Here is a 10,697-nt window from a genome sequence, read left to right as displayed (position 1 = left end):
GGATGGAGGAACTGAGTGAGGCGCCACTTCTATTACTAACAGTAATAACAGTACAGTAGCTTGACTTGTATAGCATTGACTCCAAGTCTACACTCTGCTAAGTGCTTCATGCAGATTAATCTGTTTAACTCTCAAAGTTCTGATTCTGTTATCCCCACTTTCAGATGATGGCACTAAAGCACTTAGAGGTAATTTGCCTGAGATCACACAGCCACTGAATGATTGGACTCACACCCTAGGAGTTTGGCCCCAGAATCTTTTCAGGGATTTGTCCTAACACCAAATTTTAGGCTCCCCCCTACCCCGCCCCTGCCATCCCACCCAAAGTCAAATACACTTTCCCCTGGAGCAACCCACTCCAGTATTCTTGCCTGGAGAAACCCCAGGGACAGAGGAGCCTGGCAGGGTACAGTCCACAGGGTTGCAAAGTGTCAGACACAACTGAGTGATTAAACACACACACTTGTAGTAAAACTCTGCATTCCCTGACTTGACTGATTACAAATTGTTCAAACTTTTCACATCTTGAGTTATTATTTAAAGAGCTGGTTCTAACTTCACTCTGAGGTTGAAGGCTGGAAGTTCTGTTTCTGTTTTGGTTACCAGTGCACTTGGAGATACTATCTTCCAGACTAGTTTTTTGGGACCTCATTTTGCTGGTCCACTTCTGAATGTGGCATTATAGGCCAAAGAATTCATCTAAGAAACACCCCAGGGAGCAGATTCAGAAACGGGGCTGGACAGGAAGCACCAGAAAAGGCCTCTGTGTCACAGTTTGCTCTGGACAGGGAAATCACTCTACCCTTAAAGGCTTCTTACGGAGACAGCAAGCAACTCTAAACACAACTCCTCCTTAGGGTGGACAACCCCTTTCCCTGGCAGCAAGTTCCCTTTCCTAATCTAAACCTTTTAAACTACAGCTTAAAAATAAACTTCCTAAAAAAAAAAAATAAAAAAATAAACTTCCTGGAGAAGGGAATGGTAACACACTCCAGGATTCTTCCCTGGAGAATCCCATGGACAGAGGAGCCTGGTGGGCTACACAGTCCGTGGGGCTGCAGACAGTTGGACACGACTGAGTGACTAAGCACACACACACAGATGCCTGCTTTGTGACAGACATCTGAGAGTTTACCTGCATTGTCTCATTGTATCCCTCATCAAACCCATGAGGGAAGTGCTGTTATTATCCTTCTTTTTTAGACGAGGAAGCTAAGCACAGATAAAGTAACATTCCCAAAGTCAGACAACTAGTTAGTGGCACAGTCTAGATAGGAATGCAGACGAACCCTCGCCAAGGACCAGTTTGGAAACTTTATAATGGGCTGCCTGCCCACTGAGGCTCCATTTCCTGTGCGCAGGACACTGTGCAGAGAGAAGGTCTATTCGCCGGCATCTGGATCATAGGATTAGATGCCTGTTATTGCATTGCTTCTTTTTTTTTTTTTTAAACAGATAATTAGCTTTAAAAAGCTCTCAAGTTTAATGATCACTGAATGTAGGAGGTGACTAATTGTGGCTGGGGATACTTTGAAGGGCATGTACATAATCACGGCCTGGAATGGATGATGAAAGGCCACTGTGGTCTCCCCTGCTGTGAGGCAGCGGTCCTTGTAGCCAGATGGCCTTATTCTGGGCCCGACTCCCTGTGGTCCTGTTTTCCTATGTTTTCATAACCCTTGGTGCTCACCTGGTACCTCTGACAACTCGCACGCTCCTCTGCAGCTTCCTGTTTTCCACTGAGATGTGCAGGATGAAGCATCATGCCGAGGACCTAGACCTGAGATACACTTACCTATGCATTCTGAGAAGCAGGCCTTGCTTTCTAACAATCTAACAAAATGCTTTGGGACTTCAAACTTCCCCAACCTCTGATCATCCCAGTAGAAACATCATTGCTCTTCTAATAGAGAACTAATATGTGTGAAGACACTGGGAATCATGTGGTTAGAAGTAACTGTGAGTGTGCTGAATAGCATTTCTTCATGACTATTAAAGTGAATTTACACAAATATAGTTATATACATACCTCGACTGGGATGGAACTTGTTCAACAAATGTAATATGAAGAATTACGGTAGGCCCCGATCTTTTAGAAATTTTGCTTTTAAAAAATGCTGCACCTGGAATATAGCCAATATTTTATAACAACTTTAAATGGATATCCTCTATGAAAGTCTTGAATCACTAATCACTACATGGTACTCCTGAAACTAATATTGTAATCAGCTATATCTCAAAATAAAAAATGCTGTACTTGATGTTGTCCCCTTCCACATTCCTGCTCTTAACCCTGCAGTTAGAATAAGCTTTCTGAACCACCAACCTGGTCACGTTATGCCTATCCAATTGTCCCCGTTACTGTCATGTGACAGTGAGGTTTTTTTTTTTTTTTTTTTTACACGTATTTTAATTAATTTTATTTTATTTTTAAACTTTACATAATTGTATTAGCTTTGCCAAATATCAAAATTAACTAATTACTGGCCACGCAGTGTGGCTTGTGGGATCTTGCAGTTTGTGGGATTTAGTTCCCTGACTAGGAATTGAACCCAGGGCTTTGGCAGTGAGAGCAAGGAATCCTAAACACTGGCTCACCAGGGAATTCCAGATAGTACAGTCTGACCTGCCCAAACCCCCTTCCCCCATATTCTGTTCTTTGCCCAACCTCTCTCATTTCCCCTCACATCCTACTCTTTAGCTGGTCTTCTCTTCTGCTCCTCTAATCTCCAAGTCTCACACAAGCCCCTCTCTCTGCCCATAACAAGCTCTCCTTTATCCTCCTCCAGAACACACACTTCTCCTTTGCCTAATTCCGATTCACCTTTCCCTGACCCTCCTTCAAGCCTCCATCCCCATTAAGCTAGGTGAGGGGCCTGCAATGTACTTCCCTATCTCAGGCCTTCTTCATACTTACATGTTTAAGTGGTCTCTTCCTTAGGCAGCTCTGTGAGGGCAGAAAATGGGTCTGTCTTATTCATATTGCTGCATATTGGGTGTGGCATAGAGTGGGATTCAACAAATATTTACTGAATGAATAAATGTATCAGTGACATCTCCAAGATCTATCGAAATGCTTTTGTCAGAACTTCAAAGAGGATCACACAAAAACTACTAATACCTGAATCAGGCTGCTGTTGAGAGGGTTTAAACTAGATCCATATGTACACAGGCTTCCCTGGTAGTTCAGCTGGTAAAGAATCTGCCTGCAGTGCAGGAGACCTGAGTTCAATGCCTGGTTGGGGAAGATCCCCTGGAGAAGGAAATGGCAAACCACTCCAGTATCCCTGCCTGGAAAATCCCATGAATAGAGGAGCCTGGCAGGCTGCAGTCCATGGGGTCGCAAAGAGTTGGGCACGACTGAGGGGGTAACACTTCACTTCATATACATATATTCATATACATCCCCTTAGCCATAGTCATCATTTGACTCAGAGGAGACAGCTATGCTGTCACCAGGAAGCCTTCTACCAAAGTGGGCCATCACTCTTCCTGCAAACTCTGAACCACACTATTTAGGTAATGGCACCCCACTCCAGTACTCTTGCCTGGAAAATCCCATGGACGGTGGAGCCTGGTAGGCTGCAGTCCATGGGGTCGCTAAGAGTCGGACACGACTGAGCGACTTCGCTTTCACTTTTCCCTTTCATGCATTGGAGAAGGAAATGGCAACCCACTCCAGTGTTCTTGCCTGGAGAATCCCAGGGACGGGGGAGCCTGGTGGGCTGCTGTCTGTGGGGTCGCACAGAGTCGGACACGACTGAAGCGACTTAGCAGCAAGCCCTATCTGGGAGTTCTCAAAATGGATCAATCCTGGGTCAATCCGATCATCAAAAGTGTCAAACATGTTCAAAATAAAACTGAAGCTAATATACTCACTTCCTTTAACCATGGACTGAGAAGTACTTCTTTGGCATGGGTTTTGTTTTGGATTTTGATCCTGGAATCAGTTTTCTGTTGATTATAGCATGTGAAACATGCCCATATTTTACACAGACATATGTTCCATAACTGCTCCACTAATGCTGTGGTTTTCAAATCTCACTTTGTCTCTCACCCCTACTCCTGCCCCCAGAGATATTTGGCAAGGGCTGGAGTCATCATTGTTTGTCACAGTTCGGAAGGGACACTCCCAGCATCTGGTGGGGAGAGGTAAGGGAGGCTGCTAAACATCCTAGGATGCACAGGTGCCCCACGACAAAGCATGAGCTCACCCACAGTGTCAGCAGTGCTGGGCTGAGGAACCCGAATCGAAGTGACAGTCTGTAGGCACACCTTGGCACACAAGAACTAGGCCCTCTGTCTACGTGGGGCTCTTCATGAAGTATGGAAACAAAGCAGAAAAGAATAAGTTAAAAAGCAGTAAGAAAGCTGTGGATCTTCCCCTGCCTGTGATTTAAGAGACTAAGATGCCCAGCTTGTCTCTAAAGTAGAATTATTCAGTTTGGGGAGGTTTCCTAGGTAGATCCCCACCCTGAATCAATGACTCTCCTATGGAAATCTCATAAAACAAGGCATTTAGTGTGCAACTGAACAGACTCTTGAGTGTGAAAAGGAGTTTTGGTGAATTCAAAACCATATTTGTTTTTCACACTGAAAATGTTCAGGTCATTTTCTTTTTCTAATAGTATAACCATTTGGACAAAAATATCCATCTGATATGCAGGTGTAATGTAAATTGCTACTCTTCTTCACAGACAGTCCAGTATATTTATACTTAATCCATAAAGGCATGATGTTACAAAACACATTTGTATATTGTGAAGCCATCTGGCATCAAATTCTTCAATTTATAGACAACTTCGTATTTACATAACAAATTATTAAATCAACCATTTTTTCTGGCTTATAAAAGGTCACTGAGGTACACACACAGTGTGTATAAAAGCAGATAAGGCTGATAATACATATTTACAGTAGATACAAATTAATCTTTCATATTTGAAGATAATGCTTTTTATATATTTTTTCTACATCAGACTCCCCACTGTTAGCAGGTTTTCCCATGCTTGAGTTGTTTATTGCTTTTTGGCTCACTGATTTAATATTCACTTCTGGGTTGTTTACACATATGAATCACTAATATTCTTATCTCTTTGGCTAATGCAAATGTGATAAAATGAATGAAAGAAAAAGATAAACGATAATTCAACATTACAGTTCTGGTTGGTTGATAGTATTTGTTCATGGTCCCCAAATGAGTCAAGTAATGCATCACTCATTTTATATATGACAATGAGAAGTTTTGAGTCTCGCATTACACCATTTGGGCAAAAATGGGCAAAGTAAACAAGATATCAGAGTTGTGGTAAGGTGTAAAATCTTGGTTTTCTTTTCAGAAAGAGTAATGTCATCAGCATGTTAAGCATCTTAGATTTAAAAATCTCAGTGCAAAACCACTTGTGATTTACAAGGGAACTTTGCAAACTGAATGGAAGATTTCCAAAGTTAACTACAATATGTTATCATGGTCTGAAACGAAAAAGAATCATCTCATGGGATAAGTCAGCTAAGAATCTTCATAAACCTTACAGAAAGCAGAAAAACCACTCTCCACTCATCTCAAAATTCTGCAGTGTTATGTTCAAAAAAGAAGCTTGTGTTTACTTAAAAAACAGACACAGCAAATAACTCAAAGGTGGGGTTCAAATAAAAGACTAAAAGTGGCCCATGATATCACAAGGGATGAATATTCTTCTCAAAGAATTTATATGCACAATAGGACTGAAAAGTACAAACCAAAAATGTTCCTTTAAATAAACAGAAACCCTGACTGCTTTTAATACTACAAACAAGACAAATTAAACAAGAGCTGCTCAGTTAGATTTCACTCATTTGAAATGATCTTAAAAACCACTTAAAGGTACAGTTTATTCTTCTTGTGCATCCTAAGACTGTTAAAGGGCACAAAATAAAATTAGATTTCCTTTTCCAAGAGGGGCTATATGTTTTTTAAATGAGCAAAAATTTTTCATTCTGTTTCCATTCTCCGACTTGTCGAAAAAATTTTATTCTAGGGAATAAAAAAATGTAATAATGTAGAGGGCTAGCCTTCATTTTTTAAAAATGAATAGGCTTTAATACAAAGAGAAAGAAATGGCTCTATGGGCAAAATTCAAGTATGAGTGACCAATTTTTTAATTGTAAAGTAGGTGCAACATTTAAAAAGAAATGTTACAGCACTGCATGACTTGTAATGCTAACAATATTTACATTAACTGCTTACATGAAACCACAGAACTATAGGAGAGAGAGAGGAAAAAAAAAATATGGACTGAAACAATACCTAGAACTCACAACCAGCGGTAAGCAACCAGTGACATCATGGGCACAGACATACTTTACATGATCTACTGATGTAAAGTATACATGGTGGGGGAAGCACAAACCTAATTAGCTCGAAAATACCCAAAAGAAGGCTTGGTAGACACAAACTTAGTCTGAAGAAAAAAAACTAAAGGCTAAAAAAACTTCCACATGTCAACACACACGAACATCCACATATACGTAGACATACCCAATACACACACACACGTATGCTGTGAATCTGTAAATAAAAACACCTGTGTAGACAAAACAAGAAAAAAGCAGGTTGGTGCAAAAAAAAAAAAAGGGACATTAATCGTTCAAACATACCAAACACATCAACTTATAACAAAAATACGTCAACTAAAGTACACAGAAGATGACTTCAGGGGACTGTGGGAAAGACCAGGCAGGCAATCCCACTATTACATCAAAGACAAGTCAACCTACCCCTAGAAGGAAGGGTTCCTGCCTCCGGGCCGTGAAGCCCAGTGTAGCCAGCTGCATTCTGTCAGGCTTGGGAGGTAGGAGTGAGGTGGAAATGAAAGGACAGAGAGACACAGGAGACCTGGGGAAGAACTAAGAGCTGTTGATATCAAAAGTGAGCCTCGTGGAGTGCTCTGTGCTGTGGCCCCGAGAAATCAAATGGAGGAATGACCTTGGTCTCCTTTTTCCTGAGTGACTGGAACTCTGCTACATCATGGGATGGAGGAGTTGCAGGGGTGGATGAGAGGAGAGGAGAGGGAGGTGGTGGACATCAGGGGTTCAGAGTCTGCCACTGGAGGCCTCCCAGTGGCTGGAGCATTAGGCAGTTGAATGAGCCCCAAGCTGGGGGAAGAGGCAGTCCTCTCCAGGGGATTAAGGGTTTGGAGGTGGGGCTGGTGGTTCTAAACCAGAACAAAAGGATAAGGAATCCCTTCCTTTGACAATCCGTCAGTTGAATCCAATCCAATCAATTTCAGGCGGGGGGGCCTGAAACTTGGCTCCATTGCCTGGGAGATAGGGTTATACCGTCACCACAAAAAAAAAAAAAAAAAAAAAAAGAAGAAGAAAATGTGAAAAAAAGACGGAAAATTATGTTGTGCTACATTTCTTATTAATAACCTTGTACTTTACAATGGCTCACAGTTTAAGGTTTTGTATACTTGCAATGTAGTATTTTCTCTCTACATTTGTTTCACATTTTTTACTTACTTAATATAATATAAATAATTTGGTTAATAGATTCAACCTGCACATTTCAGCCACATTAATATATATAAGAATCTGTTAATGGTATAAATAATTCTTTAAATAAAATAAATCTGATATGTTACATAATACTGATAAAAAATTACCATTGCTAATAATTTTGTAAGCCACCTTAACTTCTGGAATAAGTAATACTGATGAATGGATATGAAACTTGGTTTGATGATTTGCATTTATTTTTGCTACTACAGAAAAACTGAATTATAATCAACCTTACCTCTGATAAAGGTTTCAAAGTGGGGGTTTGTCTCCAGATATGGAAACAGAAAGTTTTATCTCGTCAGGTATCGTTTGCAAAAAACCTCAACTCTGAGCGTCCATCGTGGTGCAGCGTAAGTTTTCTAGTTCAACAGGTGGCTATCAAATGTTAACTACAGAAATGACTGAGTAAAATATCCCATCTAAGATTTTTTTATAAAACCTATTCTACTTTAAAACTTAGGTAAAAAAAATATGCAACAAATGGTTGCAGTTTCTGAATTCTTAATTTAGATCTGTGAGCCCTCGTCCCTTTAGAAATCTGCAAGGTTTCAATTTCCTAGACACCCAAAATCAAGTCCAGTGCTTCCAGGCAAGGTTCATTCCAAACAGACAATATAAATGGACACTCGGTGGTGTGCAGTGTATGTCATATTTTCAGGTAATACATCATCATGCCTTTTCTCTGCTGTTAAATACAAAAACAGCATCTTTTACATTATCATAGAAAAGCATTTAGGTTGTATTTTTATTTATCACTTTACACTTGTAGTCTCTGGTAGGTGTACTCCATAGAAACCAAAGAATTTTGTACACTATTTCTTTGTACAATAAAAGATAAAGTGTGCATTAGGTACGCTTGTACATGACAATATTGTACAATATTTACATTTCTGATGTCACCATGAAATTCTGTATTTTCTATATACAACATTGAAAATTCTTCTGAAACATTTGGACTATTTCTTATAATCACAATTTTAGTATTATAGAAAAAGAGTTTCTCAGTAATCTCTTGACCATCTACCACCCTCATCATTCAGGGATTCTGATTGGTTTTCCAGCATTCTGTATCCTTCCTGATCAAAAAATATCGTATCACTGTTTCTCTTAGCACCCTGTGGTGGTGGTAACTATCTGCCATAGACTAAATATTGATATAACAGTGGCTATATCAATACTTATCTACAGACATATCTGTGCACATTCCTTTAATAAACACTGCGCATCGGTGGAGTAGTCCCTGTTATCTGGAGATCTTCCTCCTCTTGGGTTTGGGAGGTCTCATCTGTCTGTCTCCCTGTGGGATTTGGTGAACCTGGAAATAAAGAGGTAGGGAAAAAACAACAACAACAGAGATTGAAATCACAAACACCATAGGATTTCTGACAAAGAAACAGGGTAGCAGCAGACTCTGGCTTTCATTTTCAATCACAGCTATCTTGAGGCATTTAACACTTTTACAAGACTCAGATCTCGGTGTGCCTACAGTCACTACAGAGGATAAGGAATCTTGGAAACTGACAAGCAGAGCAACACTCTGTGGATCTCCCAACAGTGGAATACAGAAGAGGAACTGGAAAAAAATCAAAGTGGGAGAGGGGAGGTGCAGTTGCTACCCCTGCTGTCCATTGAAAATGAAAATAAGACCTTTCCCATCAGAGGTCCCTGGATCACTAACTTTACTGGGGTTCTGGAAAAGTCGATAAATATATACTAAACATTTTCTTCTTTATTTCATCACTGTACTTATTTTATAACTACTAAGAAGGGTCAAAGATGATAAGAACATGCACACAGCTCAGTCCAAGGAGGTTTACTTATGAGAAGAATAAGGATGGAAAACAGAATACCACTACCATCTGTTGGCAAATCTAAGCTTGTGTAGTCTGGGAAGAGCAATGCATACAACTCATCTTTATACACCAACAGGGAAGCTAGCAGCATTTAGGGCTGTGTATCAGATTGAACAGAGGTGGATGAATAGCAGAACTTGATTCCCAGGTTTCAGACAGCAGGTCTGGTGTTAGGGGCGGAAGACAGGTGCTAGGGAGGTGGTCAGGTGTCCCACATTGTATTGCGGCTGTTGTGGTACTGACAGGAGGGGACAAGGCAAGGTCCAGGAGAGGCAGGATGTGCCCAAGGCAGTGGTAGCTAAACCACGTCAGTCGTGTCCGACTCTGTGCGACCCCATAGACGGCAGCCCACCAGGCTCCCCCGTCCCTGGGATTGTCCAGGCAAGAACACTGGAGTGGGTTGCCATTTCCTTCTCCAATGCATGAAAGTGAAAAGTGAAAGTGAAGTCGCTCAGTCGTGTCCGACTCTTCACAACCCCATGGACTGCAGCCTACCAGGTTCCTCCATCCATGGGATTTTCCAGGCAAGAGTACTGGAGTGGGGTGCCATTGCCTTCTCTGAGGCAGCGGTATAGTACATGCTTAATAACCAGTTCCCCGTGGAGGAACATAAGCCCATTGTAGTGTATGCCAATCTCTGTGGTACAAATGGTTTTTTTTTTTTTTTTTCCGAATTTCATTTCCTTTTTTTAAAAATTTTCTAATTATGTTTTTTTTTTTAATTTAAAATATTTACCATGGCCAATTTCAAGCTACTAATGTGATGTCACAGAACTCAGGCTTAGGAAGAGATGGGCACAGTGGATCTGAAGATCCACTACAAGTTGGCTCAATTGCATGTTGTAAAGATAACGTAATAGCATAGACCATTGCTATTCAGAATCAAATACAGAAAACTATTTTTAAAGGTTTTTTTAATGTGGACCATTTTTAAAGTATTTATTGAATTTGTTACAATATTGCTTTTATGTTTTCATTCTTTGGCTGTGATGTATGTGGGATCTTCACTCCCTGACAAAGAATCAGACCCACACCCCACTCCATTGGAAGGCAAAGTCTTAACCACTGGACTGGTAGGGAAATCCCCAGAAAACTTTTAAAAGTATTACATTTAAAAAATAACACCAATGAGTTTCTCACACTGCCTCATCCTTGTAAATGTTCCATGCTGCTGCTGCTGCTAAGTCGATTCAGTCGTGTCCGACTCTGTGCGATCCCATAGACATCAGCCCACCAGACTCCCCTGCCCCTGAGATTCTCCAGGCAAGAACACTGGAGTGGGTTGCCATTTCCTTCTCCAATGCA

At 40.8% G+C, this 10,697-nt stretch overlaps 1 protein-coding gene across 11 annotated transcripts in view; it reads right to left on the bottom strand.

The window, feature by feature from the left end:
• Positions 1-4,732: 4,732 nt before the first annotated feature.
• MBD5 (methyl-CpG binding domain protein 5) overlaps positions 4,733-10,697 on the bottom strand; it is a 491,337-nt gene continuing 485,372 nt past the window's right edge. For 10 of the 11 annotated variants that reach the window (XM_070390101.1, XM_070390089.1, XM_070390114.1 and 7 more), the window contains one exon: positions 4,733-8,854. In XM_070390101.1, the coding sequence (XP_070246202.1) occupies positions 8,783-8,854 (72 nt within the window). In that variant the 3' untranslated portion in view covers positions 4,733-8,782. The remainder of the gene's footprint in view (positions 8,855-10,697) is intronic. The other variant, XM_070390147.1, reaches the window with a different exon arrangement.

Source organism: Bos mutus, chromosome 2 (genome assembly GCF_027580195.1).
Source record: "Bos mutus isolate GX-2022 chromosome 2, NWIPB_WYAK_1.1, whole genome shotgun sequence".
Taxonomy (NCBI): Eukaryota; Metazoa; Chordata; class Mammalia; order Artiodactyla; family Bovidae; genus Bos; species Bos mutus.
The sequence above is the reverse complement of the archived record's forward strand: the minus strand, read 5'-3'. Positions and strand labels throughout refer to the sequence as shown.